General features: G+C 30.0%; 1 protein-coding gene and 1 long non-coding RNA gene across 2 annotated transcripts in view; one reads left to right on the forward strand and one right to left on the reverse strand.

Moving 5' to 3' along the window:
• LOC122514382 (BMP and activin membrane-bound inhibitor homolog) overlaps positions 1–25,761 on the reverse strand; it is a 32,592-nt gene that overhangs the window by 959 nt on the left and 5,872 nt on the right. The window contains exon 2 of the mRNA XM_043631182.1: positions 308–580. Coding sequence (XP_043487117.1) covers positions 308–580 — 273 coding nt within the window. The remainder of the gene's footprint in view (positions 1–307; positions 581–25,761) is intronic.
• Positions 7,329–12,122, forward strand: LOC122514383. Its single transcript, XR_006303043.1, has 3 exons — positions 7,329–7,464; positions 11,730–11,887; positions 11,985–12,122. It is a non-coding gene; the product is annotated as an uncharacterized LOC122514383 (long non-coding RNA).

Here is a 25,761-nt window from a genome sequence, read left to right on the forward strand (position 1 = left end):
ATAATTTTTAGATAACAAAAGAGAAGAGAGAAGATAAACTAATAGGATTAAATAAAAAAAAGGTAAATAGATGTAAAAAAGTCTTTTTATAGAAAAGTTAATTGAATGATATATAATCGGGAATGTGATTAAATATGCATGGAAAAATATTATATATTTTCAGAGTAAATTCGTAATTTATTATCGTTTATTGGATAATCAATTCTATTTGTAGATTATATTAGAAAAATAATATTATTTATGAATATAATATATGTTTTAATATGAATTTGATAATAGTATAGAAGAAAACGATGAAAAAACTTACTTTGTATAGTCTTGTTAAGCGTATTCCTCATTTCAGGACTGTCTACGTGATTACAAAGATCCTGTTCGCAACATATAAATCCTGCTGGACATTGCGGTTCCTTGAAATTTTGATCGAAACAACCGCTATACGTAATATGTTCCGTGCTTAATAAGGGTGATCCAACGTTCGGGCGTATTTCGGTGAAGCAACTTTTACCACGGCACATGTATCCTTGTGGTACGCAATCCGGTTGATTGCAATAACAGCGAACCTCGTGCGAAACGGACAATTCTGTAAAAAACAAAAACAAAAAAAATGAAAGATTTTCAACATTAGAAATATAATTTTTAAATAAAGAAACGATATTTTTTCTCCTAATAAAAATTCATTATATAAAAAAAAAAAAGAATTCCACATTGTGTAATATAAATAAAAAAGAAAAATTAACGCAGCGATATAAGATTTCGTTAAAAAATATTAGAACACAATTGTACTGCGTTTTCTTAAAGTTACACGAATAGGGTGGAAGACACATAACAACGAATGATAATTTTCCACCGGTGTTTCTTGATATATATATATACATATATATGTATATGTGTGTGTGAATGTATCTCGTAGAACCTTTTCAATTCGTTAACTTGACTGGATTCGTAAATCAGTTAGAATCTCTGGAAAGGATCCGAATGAAAAACACGAAGTACACGCGGTACATCCGCGGTAACCGCGTGCTCTCGACGTAAAATAAATATACAGAAGCGTTCCCGTACCCTCTATCCACCATTTTCTCTCTCTCTTATTCTCTTATTCTCTTTTTGAAGAAGCGTGTTAATGAGAAGAAGAAGAAGAAGATGAAGAAGAAGAAGAAGAAGAAGGAAGAGGAGGAGGAGGAGGAGGAGAGCTTGCGAAATAAACACGCGGCAAAGAGACGCGTAGCAGTCCGCGATGACTAAACCTACACGAGTGTCTTTTTATTTATTATGATAATAACGTTCAGCTCAATCCCCTAACCCCCTTCCTCCCACCCTCCACCCAACCCCAGCCGCGTCATCTTTTTTCACGACTTTTATAATCTCTTTCTCTTTCTCTCTCTTTATTTCATTTTGTTCTTTTTTTGGGGGGTATATTCTACTCTGTCTTTCGAACGAGAGTTTCTATCGCTAATAAGCCAAAAGGGGGGGGGAAGGGGGAGTAACCCTCTTGAACCATCCTCTCCTTATCCCCCCCCTTTTCTTACTTCGACGTGGTCCAGGCTCTCATCTCGCAGAATAAAAAACGCTAAAACACAGCCGAGTCACAAAAGAAAGAAGAGAACGCAAAGATTAAAAGAATATATATATATGTAGGAGAAAGGCATGTGTGGGGGGTTGGGGGCGGGGGCAGTGGGGTTGGGCGGTCGTTGTTACGTTTTATCTTTCTCTTTCTCTTGTGTTCTTCACGAGAGGATTGGGGGGATTAGGGGGGGGGATACTTCTCCTCCTTGGTCTCAAAGACTCTCTCACGAGTATTCTCTCTTTCTCTTTCTCTCTCTCTCTCTCTCTTAGAAAGAGGCTTTTCAGTTGGTCGGGACGAGGACGGTGGTGTGTATGTTTGTTTGTATATGTTACTGGACCCTGAAGGATTTTTATACGCGTGTGCAACCGTGTGCAACTCGTGGAGAACACACTCAGGAGCACATTTATTCTCTTTCCTTCTTTCTCTCTCTCTCTCTCTCTCTTTCTTTCGTATTTAAAATAAAAAGGATAAAACGAGAAAAAAAAGGGCTAGCAGCAGGAGGTCGAGAAGGCCTACGAAGCAAAAGAGGGAGAGGGAGAGAGAGAGAGAGAGAGAGATACGGCCGACAAGTCCACAAGCCCGAGGAAAGCCCGTCCAAAAACAAACATACTGTTTCGTTCGGTCGTTCATTATGCGCCCATGGCATATTAATTATTTCCCGATAAGCTGTCCTACCTTCCTTTTATTTTATTTTATTTTAGTTTATTTCTTTTTTTTTTTTCTTGTTCTTTTTCTTTTTACTTCATCTCTGTCTTTCATTTTTATCCTTTATTTTTCCATATCCTCTTCCTCTTCTCACGTTTGCTTCTTCTTCTTCTTCTTCTTCTTGCTAGAATTGCTAGCTTGGTTGGTTGGTTGGTTGGTTGGTTGGTTGGTTGCTTGTGCAACCCTAAGTCTTCGAAACAGCCGGACGCGCATTATGCGAGAAACGGTGCACGCGGCTGCGGTCAACATTAAAGAGAAAGAAGAACAGAAGGAGGATGATTATATAGTTGGATATTTTTGGATCTGCACGCAATATCGGTACCCCGCCATTTAGTTAGATTTATTTAAAAATAATAAAAAAAATAAAAAGATAAAAAAAGGAGAAAGAAAGATTATAAACGATGTAAGATACTTCGAATATGGTCATAATGCATAAATCCAACGATCCTCCCCCTCTCTTTCTTCTTATTCGAGATCAATATTTATTTTTAAAATACGTATCAACCATTAACAACCCCCCCACTCTCAACCCCTAATCAAATCGTTCGCATTTGATATACCCCCTCCCCTTCTTTTCTCTTTTTATATTTCTTTAAAAAAAAAAGAAATTAAAATAAAAACCATAAAGAAGAGTATTTTCTGCTAATGACGCTTACGAGAGAGAAGAAGAAGAAGCGTAATTCAAATCAGCGACGTAACACACGCCCTCTGAAGATAATGAGTCGCACGTTTCGAACTCTAACGACATGGTCGTATTAAAAGAGAGAAAAAGATAGTAAAAGACAGAGAGAAAAAAAGAAAGAAAAAGAGAGAGAGAGAGAGATAGAACTAGGGATGACGAAGAGATGGAGGTTTCCAAGCAGAGAATAATCAACGGGAGGCAAAAAATTCGGTACGGCTTTCGATACGCACCAGGGACGTTTCTTCCATATGTTTTATGCTCGTAAAACTGTCCTCTCTTATATACCACCCCTCTCTTCTCCTCTCTTCTCCTCACCACCCCAATCTTCCACCCTTTCCTCTCAACCTCCTATTTCTCCTCATAATGCATCGACAAACGTTAAATCTATTCGTTCGTTCGTTCGATCAAAACCCCTCCTCAAACGTCTTTTCGATTCTTCATTCTAAAGAACCTCTTGTTTGATAAACAAAAAAAGATAGGAATTAATTATTCCGCGCGTGTGTGTGTGTGTATGTGTGTTCTTGAAAATAATCAATGACGACAATGAAGAATGACCAATGTAAGATTAGCCTTTGATAGAACAGTTGAGAAGGTTTGGCAAGAAATATCTTTTTTTTTTTCTCCTATAGTTATTTCTAATGAATAATTAAATATGATAATTTAACAGTGCATTTGTAATACGATGATATAATAATAATAATTGATGTTTGAGCGGAGAGTGTTACGAACACGTTTTGCTGCTTAGGATTTCATTTGATTTCGTACAGATTTCTTTAAGAATACAAAATATTTCAATTTTGTGTTTATCTGGAAATTGGCAAATTGCAGTAATGGCAAAACGCACGTGTGGATTTTTAATACTAAGAACAAAAATATTATTATTAACGACCCTATATATTCACAATGCTATCACATTTGTGTAAGCAATAAAGATAACAGATTATTAAACGACCAACGAAAAATAATCTATCCAAAATTCATCGAATCATCTATTTAACGATATTAATAATTTAAATAATATCAAACAAGTGTCAGATAAATTTGTTTTAATTAATCCGTCATTACAATTAACAGCACAAATATTTATATATAAGAAAGAAGGGAAATGAAAAAACTATTATAAAAAAGATTGTAATACACATATTTAGATTAAATCTATTATTATTTGATAATAGATATAAAATGTTTTGCAGAAAATATGTAACATAACGGGGTTAGATTTGATGAATGTTGGGGATTATCGAGTATAGAACTCTTGCACAAACTACGCGGGAGAGAAGTTTGCGAAGGAGAAAGAGCCCGGGAGGACGGGAACTCGATTTGAACGAGCTCCGTTGTACATGCAATTAGAAGAGCGACGACCTACGTATATACATGCATACACACACACACACAAATACACTTACATATACATATACATATATATATACTTACATTATGTGTATGTATTATATATATTTTTATGTTACATGTATATATACTTACTTACATTATGTCTATGTATATATTTTTATGTTACATATATATATATACATACATACATAGATATATATGTATGTAAGTGTGTAAATACGCGAGATATGTAATACTCGCAACTCTGGCAGAGGCCGGACGAAAGAACGAGCATCGGGAACGATAAAACTAATGAGTCTCTCTTGCTATGCCTGGGGATACACGTTTCTCTCTTTTTCTCTCTTTGAACTCCCATAAATAAACGTATCCAACAACGTTTCGTAAATTCACAAGATTGCGTAATTTCTCATACACTTATGATCCCTACTTACATTTTCGTAAAAATGATAATAACGTTTGAATTCAGATGTTGTTCACATAAGATTGTAGAATTTTTCTTCTCGTATATTATAATTGCGAGATGTGATCGTATTTGAGATATAACATTGAGAATCAGAATGGATTATTCTTTTAGATAAATTGTTTCTTTTTTTTTATTTTTTTTTATTTTTCTTCTTCTCTCAAAATATTCAGTATTAATACGTTTTTAATATTTGTCTTGTTATTGAAGCTACACTAAAAAAGGAAGGGGAACTTAAGGATACGTTTTATATAATGATTGATTTAAAAGGTAATTGACAATAATTTGTAGAATTTTGTTTTCCTCCAAATTACAACTGTTTGTTTGGTGGTGGTTTTCATTCTGATTTTCAACTTGTCTCATTTGTTAAACGTTTTATAAGTTTTCTTCTTCTTCTTCTTCTTGTTTAATATCATTTTTAGAACGAAATGTTCTCGCAAAATTCACGAAATCGCGTAATTTGTCCACGTAAAAATTATACTTTAACGAGAAAGATAATAACGTTGGAAGTGATTTTTTTTTCTTTTTTTTTTATATATATATATAAGCACTGTACAAGTATTAATTTTAACATCTACATTTACTTTTTCACGCAATTGAACTGTATCATTCACGAGGTATAATTTTTGTCGTCGGGGAAAAAGACGTTTCGTAAATTCGTCGAGATTATATGATTTACGTATTTGATTTCGTTTCTATACTTACTTCGTAAGTATACGGCAGATAAAAAAAAAAAAAAAAAAAAAGAACCGGTTAAATGCGATAGTTAAACTATTTTTATCCATTTTGTTTTGTTTCAAGTGTAACCCTATCATATATATATATATATATATATAAATATAATTAAATCGTTTTCTTTAAACTTGTGAAGATGAAATTATTTAACGTGATCGTTTTCAAAATAAATTTCATTAATTTTAACACGTTTTTATTGTTGTTCTCGTTACAATATATAGATAATATTAAATATTTTTTTAATATAACAAAAAGAGAAAGGAAAATAATTAAATAAATAAATAAATAAATAAAGTGATGCGTTAATCATTATCAAAGTAAAAAATTATTTTCGTGTGACACGAGAAGTGGACTTGGTTCGGGAACTTCGTATCTTGTTTTCTTAATTAGTTCATTAGTAACGAGAGATACGATATTTGGAGAGAAAGAGACAGTGAGAGAGAGAGAGAGAGAGACACGAACAGACAAACGGACGGACGGACAGACAGACAGACAGAGATAGAAAGAGAGAAATAAAGAAACAGTGATTACATTGCGAATGTTTCTGTGTATATTGATATATAAAGAAAAAAGAAAAAAAAAAAATAAATAAAAAGAGGAAGAAGAAGAAGAAGAAGAAAAGAAAGAATTAAGGGGTTCTTCTTCAGGGTTCACCTCATTCCTCTTGGCTTCCGTCATGCGCAATGGTTCTTTGTTCGATCGTCGCGAAAGATACGATGATCTCTTGAAAACGAGCTAACAGACGCCGCGAAGTTGCTCGATTCGATCAAATCCTTTTAATTACATATATACGAACGTAAGAGAGAGAGTATTCAATTTATTCGACCCTCTTATAAAAGAGAATATATAAAAATAAATAAAAAAAATTCCTCGTCCCAAAAAAATGTTTTAAAAAATTGCGACAATTGTTAATAATTAAGTATGGCCAATATAATTGGGACAGTTGAATTATTAATAAATAAATGCGAAGAATTTTACGATTAACACGTAATATATATAATAAAATTTATATCTAAATTTATATAAAACTTATATATATAATATTTATATATAATATTATACTTATATATATATAAAAGTTATAAATTAATAATAAAATAATAAAAAATAATATATATATATATTTAATATTAAATAAATGATAAATATATTACATCTTTTTTTTTTTTCACTTATATCATCGTCGTAATAATCGCGATACCAAATTCGAACAAAATTCTCATAAGTACAACAGGAATAATTTCAGAAAGGTTTTTTTTCTTTTTCTTTTTTTTAAATGTACTTTTAAATATTACCGCATCTTTTTTTCTTTTGCTTTTGCTTTGCTTTTGCTTTTGCTTTTGCTTTTGCTTTTGCTTTTGCTTTTGCTTTCCTTTCCTTTCCGTCAATTTTTCTCGTTTATTAAAACAACTTGGCATTTGGCCAATGTCGTACGCGACACAAGCCAATCTAGAATTTTCTTGGAAAAGTATATACGAGTCGAATTCAACGAGTTACAGCAACCGAGACGAATAATGAATCGGATTAATAAAAGACTCTGGGGTTTTATATGCACGCATACACTTGTCCTACGTGAAGATTATTCAAGATGATGAGTGAAACTAAACCGAATCAAGGGAAATTACGTTAATGGATGAACATTTTCTTCTAACTTATTCATAATTCGTAGAAATAAAAGGATTCATTTGAACGAGTAAGTACTTATTTACTTACCTATAATGTTTTTAAACGCATGCAAAGAGAGAGAGAGAGAGAGAGAGAGAGAGGAAGCAAAAATTGAATTAATTTGAATATTTAATACGACGTTTATAGATGGAAGGTATTATCGAGAGAAAGAAAAAACAACAACAATAACAGCAACAAAATGTGCAGACATGAATCGTGTGATTATGATCGTTAGTTCGACGAAACACCTGTTCGACGTACCTGCACGCAAGAACGAAAGCTGCATCATGTAGGATAGTAGTAAGTAATATGAAAAGTTTAATTCAATGAGAAAAAGATCATTGAAAGTGCATTTTAAATTCATCAATATTAATAAAACAATATTATATGCATTTAATAATAATAATAATAATAATATATATAATATAAATAATTAAAATATTTATATTAATTCTTTATACAGTCAAATTATTTGTTTTTCTTTTAGAATACAAGAATCTAGATTTATAAAAAAAATTTAGAATTGATAATCAATAATGTCAGATATAATGGGAATTGAATATTTTTCTAATCTATTCTAATAATATGAGGTATAGCTATATATATATATATTTTTTTTTGAATTAAGATCATCTCAATACGAAGAATCATTTAAATCAATTAAATAGAATGAAAGAAAGAAAGAAAGAAAGAAAGAAAGAAAGAAAGAAAGAAAGAAAGGAAAGAATTTATATGTAAAAAAAAAATGTGTTGAAAGTCAAGATGAGAATGAATAAAAGAAGATGATCATGCATTTCTAATATTCTTTGAATAATTATCGTAACAGGTAGCCGTTAAAAATAAATCATAAAAAGGGTATACCCGTCAGGATAAAGAAAGAGGAGTGCCATGGTTCCGGAAGATTGTTGGAATTGCAAATCTTGACGTTGATGGATAAAAGAAGTTAGGTGTGTTGACAAGTATTTGATCGATTAAAAAAAAAAAAAAGAAAATAATAAAAAAGGGTTGGAATGATTATTAATTTGATTATCGAAATAAAAAAGAATATATGTATATCTACTTGTATTAATAAAAAGGAAAACTTAATTGTCTTAAAATCTAATTAAAAATATTTCCATACACGATATAATAGATAAATAATAAATGATCGTTTAAATAATGCGGTAATAATACTAATTACGATTTTAATCATTTATAAAGTACGAGATATTCGTATAGAAAATAAAACGATAACAGGGATAATTGGTATCGGAAATAATTGATGTGACTCATTTTGTACAGTTAACCAACCGTCCATCTGCCTTTCAACCAACTAACATATACTCGAATATTATAATATCTAGATCGTATAAAATGAAAGTATAAGCTTGTTAAGTTGCCGATCATATCGGCAAGTTTGTGTAACGAGTCTCGGGAATAATGATTGCGAATAAAAAGGGACATGGTGGAATTAATAATTTCAACGAGAGACAGGATGAAAGAGAAAATTGATGAAAATAAAAAATAAGAAAAAAAAAAAAACGCAGAAAAGAAAATTAAAAGAAAATTAAAAGAAAATAAATGATTAGAGGCCCCGTTTAAATATTAACGAAGAATGTTGTCATAATAATAATAATAATAATAATAATAATAATAATTGAACGTTAAAATGTACGTAAAATGTGAAGAATAAATTGGCATGATATAAAACTCGGTAAAGAAACGAAAAGGTTTTGGTTAAGGAAACGGGAATGGATGAGTCTTCTTAAAAAGTCAAATGGGCTTGTCTCATGTTGCCGTTTCTGTCTTTTGTAAGCGCTACAGGAGGTCTGCCAAAGTTTTATCGTGCCTACGAATATTTCGAATCGTCTTGAAAGAAGAGAAAAAAGAAAAAGAAAAAAAAAAGAAAAAGAAAAAAGAAAAAAGAAAAAAGAAAAAGAAAAAAGAAAAAAAAAAAGAAAAGAACTAGGGTTATTAAAAGATATATATTTGAACTGTTAAGGAATTATAAAGCGTTAAATTTATTATATATTTTGTATTTAAATGAAACAAACAAAATGTGTGTCACGTGAGCAACAAAAAAAAAAAAAAGAAAAAAAAAAAAAAAAAAAGAAAAAAAAACGCGAGACATTATTTTCTACGTTCAAATATAAATACCGTAATATTTTTAATTAAACCGAGATGATTTATTAACCGATCATCATTTTCAACTGACACGAGTGGAAAACGTAGTAATTCATAAATCTAATTTACGAGCGTGTAAACTTCTTCAACAGTGGCAGAATGGGGTTTTTCGTATTGCGTGTTCGAAACTCGTTAGCGTATACGTGAAAATTCATTTCACGGATTCTAATTGACCTATTATTCATTTATCCTTTTCCTCGATGTTACTTTAATTAAATAAATATACGCGAAGTAAGGCTTTTAAACTTTATAATTATTACAAAAGCGTGTCTGATAATCTTTATTTTAAACTCGACGAGAATTATATTTTGTCACGTTGAAATTGAATCGATTATCGATTATGTTCGATATTTAAATATTTATTATACGTTCGTGGTAAAGAAAAAGAAGAAAAAGAAAAAAGAAGAGGGTGACGTCAAGAAAAATAATCGATCCACCCCCCCACCCCACCGAAGTATAATCTAATTAAAATAATTGTTCAACTTAAAAAATACCATTTTTGTTCTGTTAAAAAAAGTAAAAAAGAAAAAAAATACAGAAAAATAATTTTCTTTTCTATATATTATAATATTGAATTATCTCGCAACGTAATAAATATTAAGAAGAATGTTAAAAGTATTTACATAAGAATAAAATGATTTTCTTGAACGAGACAAGTGCACCCACGGTTATATTCTCGTAATGGTTCGGTTGCTTTTGTCTTTTTTTAAGTCCTTTTTCGGTTGGTTCGAAAGCCGGTCTTTGCTGACCACGGTGGTTTGGCTCCAATAAAGCTTTTGTTCTTCCTGTTCTGACCCTGTGCCCGTCGAAATTCTCTGAGCTCGACCGGATTCCAAAGGAAGACTCGTGGTACGAGAGAGAAAGAGAAACAGACAGAGAAAAGGGAAAGGGAAGAAAGATAGAGTTGAAGAAAAGGGCCGATTAGGACTTTTTATTTACACTGACACGAGAGAAATCAATTCACTCATGGGCACAAATTCATCTTTTACTTTCTCACGCGATTTATATTCATCTAAGTAGAGAGAGATATTTTTATTTTGATTTATTTTTATATTTTTCATTTAAAAATACATCATTATTTTTCAAATGAAAAATAATATTTCTTAAGTTACACTGTAACGATCAAATTTTATGAAACGTTAGTAAAAAAAGAAGGAAATAGAAGGAAAGAAAATGAAAAAGATATATAAAACAAAATGATTAAATTTGTATGAAAAAAAAAGAAGAAGAAAGAAAAATAATTTATGTGACTCGTGCCAATTGCTTCCTTGTGACGTTCGTTCTTGTTATCTTAACATATATAATATTTATTTATAACGTTAATAAATTAATATTTTTTTGACGGAAGTGTTAAATTATTACGCTGGAAGAAAGAGAGAGAGAGAGAGATAGAGAGTTGTATTACTTTCAACAACGATAAATATAATCGGACAGTATCGTCCTCGCGAGAAAGATATTGGAAGACACTGCCAAATTTGATTTACGTTGGCACAGATATATATATATATATATCATAATAATCAAAATATAGGTCACTGACACACAAAACAAAATATTATATAAACTTTGAGGAATAATATAATATATAAAATATATATATAATAATAATAATATAATATATAAAAATATATAAAATTTATAATATATATAATTATTAAATAATATAAAATTAAAATAATATAAAATTTATAATATATAAAAATATATAATAATAGTTAATAATAATGATCTATATATATTTGTTGAGAAATAAATGAATTAATAGAAAAATTTCGTTTCGGTCAAAGTGAAGAGAAAAATCAATCACGTTCCACGATTTTTGAAAATACGAACGAGAAATATTTTGTAAGGAATTTGAAAAAAGCAACGGTATCGCAGGGACAAGCGGACACAACTTGGCAATGATTACGAAAATTGCGAAATTTAAAGGCGACAATGTTGTTAAAAGGTTTCGCACGGTGCCAACCAAACCCGAGAGGAGTTTCTAACTCTACGTGCTTAAGTATTTTTAGGAAATTTCTTCGAAAGCTTTCGCGTTAGCACTCACTTCTCCTCTCGCCGGATCATAGCCAAAGCACCAAGCGCACCGGAATCATAAGCGTTGAAGTGGTTGACGGAAAAAAAAAAAGAAATGATTTATTTACCGGCAAATTTGCAAGGACATTTATAATATTCAAAGTTTAAAGAACGGACACTGCTATTTTATATTACGCTTTATAGTTAAATATACCAATAACTTATTCTTCATTTCATAATAATCTGAATAATTCGATAAGAAATCCAATTTATTTTCATCGAACAATTTAATTACTCGCTGATTAATCGTAGAATAAATATAATTAATAAATATTTATTTAACATACTTAATAAGAACTTAGAAGAATGTATTGATCATTTTCAAGGATGACTCATAACCCAGAAGAAAGACAGACGCAGACAGTGGTCAGAAACCTTGAAATTCTTTTCGTGGAAAAACCGTGAAAAATTTAGACTACACTTTTGGGACAAGAGAAAAAAAGAAAAGAAAAGGAGGAAATCCTTGTGGCATGGTTTAAAACAGGTATAGGAATATTTCGAGGAATACGAAAATATGTATACCCATTCGGAAAGGAAGAAGATCTTACTGTTGAGTTTCGGCTAATTTTCTTTTCACAAAGGGCTGCGCAGAATAATTCGAAAGCTGTATTTGCGTTGGAACCGGTAACTATCAACGACGAGCGCACCCGGCTATTAAAGAATGGACTGAGGGTAAAGGGAGGAAATAAGAGGATAGAGGAAAAGGATGATGATGATGATGATGATGATGAAGAAGAAGAAGGAGAAGAAGAAGAAGAAGAAGAAGAAGAAGGGCGGGTCGACTATTCGGGGTGGCAATTAGCAAGAACAATAGGTATCTTGGGCCATTCTTTCTGGGAAGTAGGAGGGCCCTTTTTAGGTTCCTTTTTGCTATCTCTCTTCCTTTAGCTTTCTATCTTCTTTTTTTTCTTCTCTGTCTTACTTTCCGTAGGGCTCAGGTATATATTACAACACGACCCACCGACTAAATATGGTATATATATATATATGGTATGGTATGGTGTATATATATATATATACCATACCATCTAAATATATATATATATATACACCATACAATTTATATATATATATGTGGTTCTCTAAATACACGAGAGGTCCTGGAGATTTCGATGCTAGAATAAGACAGGTTCCTGATATTTCCGAGCTCTCCAAACCCCATGATTAGCCCTACTTAACTCGGCAAGCGTGGACGACGAGTGTAGTACGCCATCGGCAACTAAAAGGTATCCTCATCAATTATATGCAATTGCCAAATTGCTGCAAATTACACGTGCGACTTAGGTTAGTGCTGTTCTTTTTTTTTTTAATTTTAATATTATTATTTTTTTTTTTTCTTCTCTTTCTCTCTCTTCTACATCATCGTTTCTACCTTTTCTTGCCGTGTTGTAACATGCATGCACGCATGCATGCGAACGAGCGGTCCCTTTTTATCGACGAGACGAAAAAGGATCGAGGATATTTTTTCGATCGAACAAAAAATATCGCCGACTCATCGTTCTCTCTCTCTCTCTCTTTCTGTCTTTTTCTTGAGAGAGAGAGAGAGAGAGAGAGGAAACCCCTCATTTCGAAGGGTCCTTTTCGTTGCTCGGTGTGTTCCTTTCTTCTTCCTTCGTACTTTGCTATGAACGAACTCGAGCATGCTCTGATTAATCAATGTAAAGTGACTAAACTTTTTCGTAACTCCTTTGCTCACATCCTTTTATCTTTTTCTTCTTCTTCTTCTTCTTTTTCATTTTTTTTTTTTTTTTATATTCGAAGTATAATATTAATTATTAAAAAAATGCCGGTAGATATATTGTGAAAATTTACATAGAAATTGAGTTGTCATTTGAAATTGACGAAAAGAAAAATTCGTTTAATAATTTTCTTTCAATATTATTTGATTCGATCTAATCAATAATAATGTCGAATGATTAAACTTTTACGTTACTCCTTGCTCATTATCATCTTTTTATCTTCTTCTTCTTCTTCTTCTAAAATAAATAATATTTACCGAAACTTTTTTGAAAGAAAAAAGTTGTACAATTTACAGCATTGCATTTTCCGACATTTTATGAACCTTTGCAGATCGATTTATAACTCGACAAAAAGTATTCTACGCGTAGAAAAAAGAGTGTACTTTAATTAAATATCAAAATCATTAAAATCCGTTTGCTATAAATATAAAAAATATTTACCCAAACTTTTCAAAGAAATTGCAAAGATGCACAATTTACAGCATTGCATTCTCAGACATTTTATGAACCTTTGCAGATCGATTTATAACTCGACAAAGTATTCTACGCGTAGAAAAAAGAGCGTACTTTAATTTAATATGAAAACAGATCAACTTTTGTTCAAAGTATTTTTTTGTCAGGTTATCGCAAGTATATGAAAAATCGTGACTAGATTTATGCGGGACACCCTGTATATATATCAAACGATCGATCAAAATTCACTAATTCGTTCGTTCGTTCGTTCGTTCGTTTCTTCCTTTTTTCAAAATAAAACAAAATAAATGATAATAAATAAAATTGAATAGTTCTTTTTTTTTCTTTTTTCTAAGTGAAATTTGCTACCTGACATATTCACGTCAGGTAAACGAACCGTTTGGCTCCTCCTTCGCTCGAACGAACTTCGAGATGCCGAAAAGGAACGTAAGTCGCCTTTCTGGGCCCTTAACCCCCTTTTCTCCCCCCCCCGTCAACCCACCACCACCAATGACGTAACTTTAAGATCACGAGAAGAGACAGGATGGTACTTTCTCTCTTTCTTACCCACCTCTTTCTCCCCCTTTTTTTCTTTCTACTTTTATATTGGCACCGCGATGCCGACCACCAACTCTCCTCTTTCAGAATCACTTTGAGAAAAATGCACCGTGAAGTATGGAATTTTAATTAAATACAAAGGATCGATCTTACTTTCCGAACATGTATTACGAGAATGTGTAACCGTGTTTGTCTCTTTTTCGAAAGGGGACGATACTATCTCTTATTTCAATTTCTTTATGTGTATACGAATAAGAAAAAAGAAAAAAAGAAATTAATTATATGCAAATATTTTGCGTGTTTCTTTTTCTTTCTTTTTCTTTCTTTTTTTTTTTTTTTTTTACTATAAGACGAGTAATAATTTTGAGAATTCATTTTCTTTTATATTTTAATAAATTTCAACAGGGGTGGTTGGTGGGTGGGGGAAAGAGAGAGGATTAATTATTAATTATTTTTTTCTTTTCTTACAGATAGGAAAAAAAATAATGTTACGTCTGTCCTTTTTTTTTTCTCTATTATTCTTTTTCTATTTTATCATAGGAAAGATTAGTTTGTGACAATTGCGGTGAACGTTGCGCGTTACGACACCACCAACAAGGCAAATTGCAATTTGTGTGCACCCAACCGGGCAAGATTAGCCGTACGAGCTTAGAATAAAGCACCCGTATGTGTTTATAAATACATATAAGTATATATATATATATATATACGTAGGATCACCCACCCGAAGAGAGATAAAATGTTACCCACACTTTTTCTTTGAATTCTTTGTAAAGAATCGCGCGTGCCTACTACTACTATTACTACTATAATACTACTATTATTATTACGTTTATACAGAAGCATGATCGAAGCCGGCAATGATCGTGCGTAACGAATAATCACGGTATCGGCGATAAAAATATTGATCGATGAGGCCTCTCATTATTTATCCATGTATATTCGCCATTAATTCAAGAACCATACGCATCCCATGCTTATACAGATATAAATTATTATATATTATAGTATTTACGAAAACACACACACACACGCCACACCCCCATTTTCATTTTTTGTTGTTGTTTTTTTCATTCATTTTTATAATCCTCCTTATTTATTTCTCTCTTTTAATATTTTTTATCTTATTTAATTATGATTCCCCTTCAGTTTTGAGATAATGATATCAACCTGTATAATAGTAATACGATACCTTGATCGTAGCATACTTTTAATGTCTCTCGGTGAATTGAATATCTCACAATCAACACACGTTTATTTTTTTCTTATTTTCTACGCTAAAAATCCTGGTAGGGGGGCGGGAGGATCCTGGTTAAAATTACGAATGAAATATTGAAATATTTAATATGCAATGTAAATAACTAATCTTCTCCCCTCCCACCACCATTTACCATTAATATTACACATTAAATTTGTTTACATATTAAAAAATGTGTAATATTAAAACTTAGTTGACAGAAATGACAAAGGTTACGTGTGTGTTTTACTTTGAAATATTTATTGTTGAAAAATTATGAGTACTTTTCGTGTTTTTTTTTTTTTTTTTTTTTTATAAGTATCGAACAAAATGATCGAAGGATTTCTAATGGATCGATTATTTTTAGAAATCGATATGTCGTAAATCGAGCACGAAGTTTAATACGTATTTATAGAAAAGTGTTTTCTGAAAATGTAATCGATTCTACGAATCGGTAGAACGTTATAGTTTATTAATAGAAAACTTATGATGAGTCAGTCACATTCATATAGGATGCGGAAAAAAAAAAATAGTTACGTTTAATAAAGAATCCGGTTATTATCGATAGATTTAATGAAACATTTAAATGATAAACGATTTTTATGCCGTCAATGATTATGTCATTTCATCGTGATATATTATTTTATTATTGGTAATAAGATTTATGCACGCGATAAATGGCACACACGTATTCATTTATTTTTATTTATTCGATATTTTAGGAAACGTTAATAAATTTTTGGATCGATCACGTATGATAATTGAAAAAAATACAAAGATTTATTCTTTCGGTGAGAATATTTGGAAGAATATATTAATAAATAATAATAATAATAATAATACATATATTTTTTTTTATTTATTTTTAATACTATATTATATTAATATTAATATTAATATATATTAATTCATTTTATTTTTGTTGTTTACGTGTATGATTTTATCGATGACCACATTAACGTAAATAAAAAAAACTAAAAAATTAGAGAAGAAGAAGAAGAAGAAATTTATTAATATATTCTGCAAAGTAATTAACGTGACTTTCCATAAGAAATATTAAAAGGAAAAACCGTCTTGTAAATTGATCATTAATTATACAGTACAGTCTAAATTCGTTCTCTATAATTAACACGATATTGGTATTGAACGGTATAATATATATAAAAAAAAAAGAGAAAAGAGATAAAAAGAAACAAGTTCACGTATAGTATATTAAGAAATAACGATATAATTGGAAAATGAAATATTACGAGATTTCTTTTGTAGGTATACATAATTTCGATGTTTTTCACGACACAACTAAACACGGATAAAAAGCTTTCTGATATCCAATTCGCGATTAGATGAGAATAAATAAGAAAAAAAAAAAAAAGAAAAAGAATAAATAAAACAACGTAGAAAACAATAAACAAAACTCGTTGTTAATAATCTGTAACTGTTGATCCAATCGTTTGACATTTAACACGAACGTAATAGGTAACTATTAATAGACAAATGAATCAACGGTTAGGAAATAAGGTGAAGGTAGGTAATTCCCTTTGAGCGTTCCTTCCTTTCCCTTTACAACAAATAGAAATGAGAAACTAATACACACACAAAAATAAATATATAAATTGAATAAAAAAAAAAACGTAAATCGTCTGCGTAGAATATAGAATGAATGAGAGTAAAAGTTAGAAGGATATATCTAAGGAAAGAAAAAAAAAAAAAAAAAAATATTCTGTTTATCTGAATGGTAGTAGACCCGGTTAAAGGGGCGTGAAGGGGGGAGAGGGGTGGCGGTGGGGGGGAGAAGGGAGTAAAAAGAAAAATGAGTAATACCTAACGAGGAAGCTTGAAAGTCCGGTCAATCGATCGTGAAATGCTCCTGGCCATTATTGGAAACTATACAACTAACATAAAACGTGATCCCGATTGGTGTCACGATCCCACAGTAAGTGTGAGATCTCTTCTGTTCGATTGTTCCAAGTTAACATTAAACAGACATTTGCATTTTTCTCTCTCTTTCTCTCTCTGTCTCATGGCAAAACATTTTCTCGTTTCTTTTATTACATTCATCGGATCTTGCAACGCAGAAAACGTAATTAACGATTGTGAGAAAGTTTTCCTACAAAATACGTCTTCTTTGTGCCTTATACAAATTAGTTTAATCTTTGATATTTTAAATGGCGTGATGTTAAATTCGATGGAAGTGATTTTCAATCGAAAAAATATGTATATATATATATTTAGTATTTTTTTTTTTTAATAATTATAACGTTACGAATTTATGATCGTTATATATGTATATTAATTGATGATACAATATATTGCAGTACAATTATTATAATAAAATGTACAATTATATAATATTAATATTGAAAATTAAGAAGTTTTAATATTTTAGATAATGTGATTTTGAACTCATAAATATCTATATGTTTTTTTGTAATACGAATGAAAAATCATTAATTTATCGTGAGCAATATACAGGTACAAGAGCAATATACAGATACAATATATTGCAGTACAATTATTATAATAAAATGTACGATTATATAATATTAATATCGAAAATTAAGAACTTTTAATATTTTAGATAATGTGATTTTGAACTTATAAATATATATATATATATTTTTTGTAATACGAATGAAAAATCATTAATTTATCGTGAGCACTATACAGGTACAAGAGCAATATACAGATACAATATATTTGCAGTACATTATTATAATAAAATGTACGATTATATAATATTATATTGAAAATTAAGAACTTAAGATTTTAGATCATGTGATATGAATCTATAATAATATCTACATATATTTTTTGTAATACGAATGAACAACATCATTAATTTATCGTGAGCAATATACAGGTACACAGAGCAATATACAGATACAATATATTGCAGTACAATTATTATAATAAAATGTACGATTATAAATCTTAATATTGAAAATTAAGAACTTTTAATATTTTAGATAATGTGATATGAATCTATACAATATATATACATATATTTTTTGTAATACGAATAAAAAATCATTAATTTATCGTGAGCAATATACAGGTAACGTTACTTTAGTATAAAAATCCAATAATCGTATCGACTTTCCAATAAATCATTCGCCACTATAATTTCATTTAATATTCGTATAAAAGTAAAAATATCTTCGATGTCGTTCATTCAAATGAATTGGAAATTAAACAAAAATGCGATAAGACTAAAAAATGCCAAATTGTAAAAGAGATAAAATGTGTTTGAACGAACTGGATGAGGATGAAGAAGATGAGAGGAAAAAGAAGAAAAAAGAAGAAGGAAAAGAAGAAGTAGAGAAAAGAAAAAAAGAGGGGGTGGGGGTGAGGGAGGGGGAGGATAAAAAGATAGAAGAAACCACGTTCGCGGGAGCCAGTTCATTTGAATTCGACGCATCTTGGCTCGCGCGTATTGCATACATGCATACCGCAGCACTCGCGTGCGTGCATGCGTGCCTGTGCGCTGCAACATGTCGCATACGAAGCATTTGCTATTAACATAACGCGCAAGTTAAGTGCCAGTTCGAAATATAGTACGGTTTAAACACACCTGCCTATCATCCTTGGATTATAACGATCTCTCGCGAGTAAAAATCAAAGATACTTATGCACTAAGATGATCTACGCACCATAATATATAATATTATAATAGATAATCGTGATAAATCATATCTCTAATGAAAATATCAAGTTATAATAATAATAATAATAATAAAGATAATAAATTCGTTCACTATCCCCCACCACTATCACCATTCACCATTCACCCTTTACGTTTTCTTACGAAATTTGGATGTTGAAGATGTGATGGAAATGATTTTGAAAGAAATTATTAAATTAAATATTAACGTTGAGTTTATTTATTAATACTGTTTTAGTTTGTTTTCGTTGAATAATAAAATTGTAATTAATTTATTATTCGTATTAACTGCATATTTAGTTGCATCGGCGAGTTAATTATGACTCTTTTTTTTATTTTTATATATATATATATATATAGATTTATTTTTATTTATTTATTTTATTTATTAATTTTTATTTATATATATATATATGTATAGTGTGTTTTTAATAATATCAGTGTTCTTATGTTAGTAATCCTAAGTAATTTCGATTATGTTTGGTTGGTTGTTCGAGAATAATTATGTTTTAATGGTTGCGAAGAATCGTATTGCGATATTTTGCATGGTCCGAGAGGATCATATACGAGTAACGTGTCATGCATTATCGATGAGAAAAGTCTTAGACCGCCACCCCCTTGGCGCCATTGACGTCGTTAATTCCATATGTGTGTGCTTGCTTCTCAACTACGATAAAGTATTCCGTGCGAATGATATGAATTGACAGAAATAAGAAGGATAAAACGAACGAGCGTAGAAGAAGAAAAAGAATAAGAAGAAGAAGAAGAAGAAGTTACTTACTTACTACGTGTTGGTTGGATAAAAAGGAAAAAAAAAAAAGGAAAGAAAAAAAGAAAAAGAGATAAAAAGTCTCTAACATAAGTATTACGACGATGACGATGAAACGTGATCTTCTATAAGGATAAATAAAATAATATCTGAATGTTGGAAATTTATTTTTTTTTTTTTTTAATTTATTTCAGTTTATTTGCCTTCTTTCAACGATAATTTAAATGCTGAATTACTTTTGCGTTATCTTATGGATATTTTATTGGAACATTAAGTAAACCGATGGAAATTTCCGTCAATTATTTGGAACCGAATTTAGTATGCGCGTATAAATATATATATCGGTCAATGCATTTATTTATTAGAAAAAAAAAGAAAAAAAACAAAGGTGACGAAAAATTAATAAAAATTTGTTAAAACCTTGAAATATAATTCTGATTAATCGGTCGAAGGTGAACGTATTTGTACATTTGATGGAAAAAATGAAGAAAAAAAAAGAAAAATAAAATAAAAAATGAAATAAGATGAACGTGACGATGAGATATAGAAAGGGAAAGGGAGGATAGGATGGCGAAGAAGAGAAGAAGAAGAAGAAGACGGAGAAAAAGGATGCTGTTGTCACCGAGCCAGGAAAATGAAATTCTCACTCGGACAGTTAACTTTCGATCGACGAAACGACGATCTTAAGACGCTTGTACATACCCGCGACATATTGTCGAGTTGAGTTTGCGTTAGCGCCTACTCTTCCTCCTCAACGAAGTCACGAGCGTAGCATATTAATTTCGTTAACACGTGTTAACTTGAACCGACTAATTAATCATACGATGATCTTTGATCGACCAATTCAACCTCGAAGCAAAAAAAGAGGAATACTTTATTTGTCTCTTTTTTTATTATATTTTTTTTATTTATTATTTTTTTTTTTTTTAATTCAAGCGACATTTCTGAAACGACGCAACACGTTAACGATGAATGATCGAATTTTTCAGCCGAAACGATATATATATATATATGAAAATATGAAAAGTTTTGAAGTGTCTGTGTATTAGTAGTGGTGTCAGTGTTCGTGACACGTCTGAACAATAAATAAAAGCACCGTCCATTTCGAAATTCACCGTTAGACTTGTGGTGTACATTGTTATCTATGAAAGTCAATTAATATTCTTTTGTGTGATTGTTCTGTTCAATGGAAAATGCATCAAAATATGCAAACGTGTGTGTAAAGTAAATTATTTAACAATATAGAAAATATTTCATTGCAATCGTATACCTTGGTTTATTATACGAGTATTCTAAGCAAAACGAGAAAACAACATTTTGATTTGATTAATTATGTTATGTCTTGCAAATAGTATGACAAAATAATATCCGAAATAAATCATAAAATACATCCCTGTTTCATAATGTAAAACATTTTCTTCTATAAATCATAATAATAATAATAATAATAATAATAATATTGTTCTACTACTATCAATCTTGTAATGTAACATGCACGCTACTTACTTTAATAACATTATTATACATTTTAAAATGAAACAACGGAATGATGCAATTTTGAAGGGAAAGGGAGAGAGAAATAATTTTATAGATGAACGTGATGTCATTTTAATATTTCATATTTTTTGGTAGAGAAAGAGAGAGAGAGAGAGAGAGGTAAATTAAGATTGATCGAGTTTTCAGCTATGGTGTATAAATAAACATTAGAAAAGGGAGATGTTAGGGAGATGTTGGAAGAGCAAAAAGAGATGAAGCGTTAACGGTCATAGCACAACGATGCGACGAGATATGCAAGCCAGTCTATCTACGTGTCCATTTGGCCACCGTATTGTTGGAGCAAGGCAACCTCGATGCACGGAATTACAACGAGTTCGATACGACAAGCAATGCGTTTTAAGGAGAGCCACGGTTTATATTTATCCTTGCTCTCGTGAAAATATGTCGGTAGCCTTTGGAAAAGGAAAAAGAAAAAAGAAAAGAAAAAGAAAAAACAACCCCAACGACTAGAGGTGGGGGTGGGGGGGGTGGGGAGGGTCTGGGTAAAATATTATCTATTTTTTTTCTTTTTTATTATATATAATAATAATTTGAATTTTTCTCCCCTTTTTCTTTAACACAAAAAAAGTGTGCAATGCATCTGCATTTTCTTTAACTGGATAGATACATTTGTTTACAGTTAGTTAAGGACCCTGCCCCCCCCACTCCCACCACTGGATCTTCTTTGACTATTTAAAAGCAATAATTAGTATTGTAAATACCGTGTAATTATTTCGCATTAATTACCTACTTGCATAATGCATGCAAAAATCCTTAAGGTGTAAGTAAAATGCAACGCTAAGCTTTTTTTTCTATTTTCTTTTTTTATTTGTTTTTGTTAACCCGAGTAAATAAAAGAGAAGCAAAAGAAAAGGAAAAAGAAATAGAAAGGGTGAGGAAAAAGTATAGGATGATAGAATGGAAATAGAAAAAGAAATAGGCAGGATCGTTAATTCCGAATGATTTACGAACGTTTAGAAGAAAACACGACACGGTAAAGCTCTTTCTCTTTATCTCTCTCTCTCTCTCTCTCTCGAATAGTTAAATAGTATAACGCACAAACACACATCGTGAAACGAAGGAAACGATTGACATCTACGTGATCGCAATCGTTAAAGGTATGAAGAAACCTTTGCGTTTAGTAGTCGACATCTTCCGTGGCGCGTAATCGCGTCGTTAAGAACGCGCCTGCCTTTGGGCTCGGCACGTTGAGCGTGCTCGGACTTTTGCACAATTCCAAATGTAAATGATATTGCCAAAGGAATAGCTAAAAGTATCCTTCATTATTACATTTTTTGTTTATCTTGCTAAACCTATCCAACTATTGTTAGATTTATCCAATCATTGATCGTTACGTTATTATTTATTATTCATGGGTAAGAAGAAAAATTAACTGTGATAGCATATTTTTAATGCAATCAGATATTTATTCTCAAAGGAATATAGGTAAAAGTATTATTGGTTATGAAATTTCTATATTAAAAACACTAATTATATTACTAATTATATATTATTATTATTTAAAGTATCCTTCAATATTATATTTTTTTTATCTTGCTAAACCTATCCAACTATTGTTAGATTTATCCAATCATTGATCGTTACGTTATTATTTATTATTCATGGGTAAGAAGAAAAATTAACTGTGATGGCATATTTTTAATGCAATCAGATATTTATTATCAATAGGTAAAAGTATTATTGGTTATGAAATTTCTATATTAAAAACACAATTTATATTATTAATTATATATTATTATTATTTAAAGTATCCTTCAATATTATATTTTTTTTATCTTGCTAAACCTATCCAACTATTGTTAGATTTATCCAATCATTGATCGTTACGTTATTATTTATTATTCATGGGTAAGAAGAAAAATTAACTGTGATAGCATATTTTTAATGCAATCAGATATTTATTCTCAAAGGAATAGGTAAAAGTATTATTGGTTATGAAATTTCTATATTAAAAACACTAATTATATTACTAATTATATATTATTATTATTTAAAGTATCCTTCAATATTATATTTTGTTTATCTTGCCAAACCTATCCAACTATTGTTAGATTTATCCAATCATTGATCGTTACGTTATTATTTATTATTCATGGGTAAGAAGAAAAATTAACTGTGATGGCATATTTTTAATGCAATCAGATATTTATTACCAAAGGAATAGGTAAAAGTATTATTGGTTATGAAATTTCTATATTAATAATACCAATTATACTGTTCAATCAATTCAATCTCATTGATTATTATATTATTACTTATTTAGAAAAATCAATTGCGTTGCATATATTTAATCCATTCGAATAATTATTACCAAAAGAAATAAGTAAAGAAAAGTATTATTAATTATTAAATTATTATATTAGATACACCAATTATACTGTTCAATCAATTCAATCTCATTGATTATTATATTATTACATTTAAAAAAATCAACTACGGTACTAATTTTTAATAATGAAAAAAAAGAAAGAAAGGGGGCAAAAAAAATTAATCACAATGATCACTTCTATTTACCGAAAGGCAAAAACAAAATGACATAATTTCTATGAAAGTACTATGGAGGGGGGGGCAAAGGGTTAATGATCGGCTTCAACAGTGGCTATTCTAACGGGTAACTCTTGAAAGAACGGAATAGATTTACGTTACGGAATGGTACGATAATTACGAAGTGAACTTTTACCTGCAACCACTCACCACCATGTTGTGTGTTAGTAGTTTTCACGTAGACATACATATATACAAGATTATTGCATTTTGTTTGTGTACGTGCGAAAGTGCAACGACGCGATACGATGCGACGACGTTGGTTGGTTGGTTGGTTGGTTGGTTGGTTAGTTGGTTGGTTGGTTACTTCCGTATACCAATTGCCCTCAGGATATACGAATATACATGAGATATAGTCAACACTAACACTACTTTATAAAACAGGGATTCTCATATTGTTTTTAGAAATAATTAACAATTTATTTGTTTAATTTAATAATAAAACTGTCCAATCTAAATGAAATATTTAAAAATAAACTCGGTTTTCTATAAAATCAATTAGATTGATTTTGTTTAGTTAGTTTCGATATTAAAATCAAAATATTATCTATCTAATTAATTAAAGATATTTTCTAAATTTATAGATAGATAATTTATTAATAGTAAATATATATATATCTACCCCATAAAGAAATACCTTGATCGCATTCCATAAACATTTATTGGTGACTTAATAAGTAGATACGAGATCATTAAATAGAATGTTGTCTCGTATACTTATCAAAGAAACTTTTTCACGCTTATTATAGAAAATCAATAATCACAGACCCAGGTAGATCATTATATTATTATACGGATATAGATATTACGTATTTCTTAGATGAAATTGCAAATAACGAGACGTAGATACTTCTTTAACCATAGATTAGATGACTCCAGCTCATTTATAATTAAGAATTTTAATAGAAACCAGTTTCGAACATGCGTACGACACATTTAATCGCATAAATCATGAATTTCAAATACATATCTATATATAGAAATAGAAATATCTTATACGTAGATAAAATTATTCAAATTATTATTCAAAATTTGATAAAATAAATAATTAAAAAAAAAAAAAAAAGAAATATGATGAATCAATTTTGATTACAATTCAATCATAAATTAAAAGCATTAAAACGTTGAAGCTGCTAACGAGGATCGTAATCTTTAATCCGAATCAAAGTGGAAGTATCATTAAATGCTATAGAAGCCATGTACGGCTCGTTGTTCCTTAATTGCATACCGTCTATTTAAAAATAAAAATAAAAAGAAAAAGAAAAAGAAAAAGAAAAAGAATAAAAAACAAAAATAAGAACGTCCTTCTACCGAACATTATTTTATTTACAAAAATATTATGTATTATATTATTAACCGTACTTTGCGTATCGTACACCTCCTATCTGTATAGAAATAAAACTGTTAATCTTTATTTTTTATTAACGTGCTCATAAAAAGAAAAATTATTTGTCGTGTTAATTTTATTTTTATAAAACATAATAATGTTTTATATAACGTATTTTCTTGTAAATAATTTATTTAAACGAGATAAAAATGCTAATGATTAAAATTAATTGCGAAAATTTTGCGAAAAAAAGTACATAGAATTAAAATAAAATAAAATAAAATAAAATAAAATAAAAAGTAGACGAAATATTGATTAATGATTAGGAAGAAGAAATTAAAAAAAAAAAATTAAAAAGAAGAAGAAGAAGAAGCAGAAAAAAAAAATAAAAGCTGACAATTATTATTCCTAGAGTGCCAAAAAATAAAATAAAATAAAATAAAATAAAAAATGAACGAAATATTGATTAATGATTAGGAAAAAAAAATTTAAAAAAAAATTAAAAAGAAGAAA

Source organism: Polistes fuscatus, unplaced genomic scaffold (genome assembly GCF_010416935.1).
Source record: "Polistes fuscatus isolate 324 unplaced genomic scaffold, CU_Pfus_HIC Scaffold14, whole genome shotgun sequence".
NCBI lineage: Eukaryota > Metazoa > Arthropoda > Insecta > Hymenoptera > Vespidae > Polistes > Polistes fuscatus.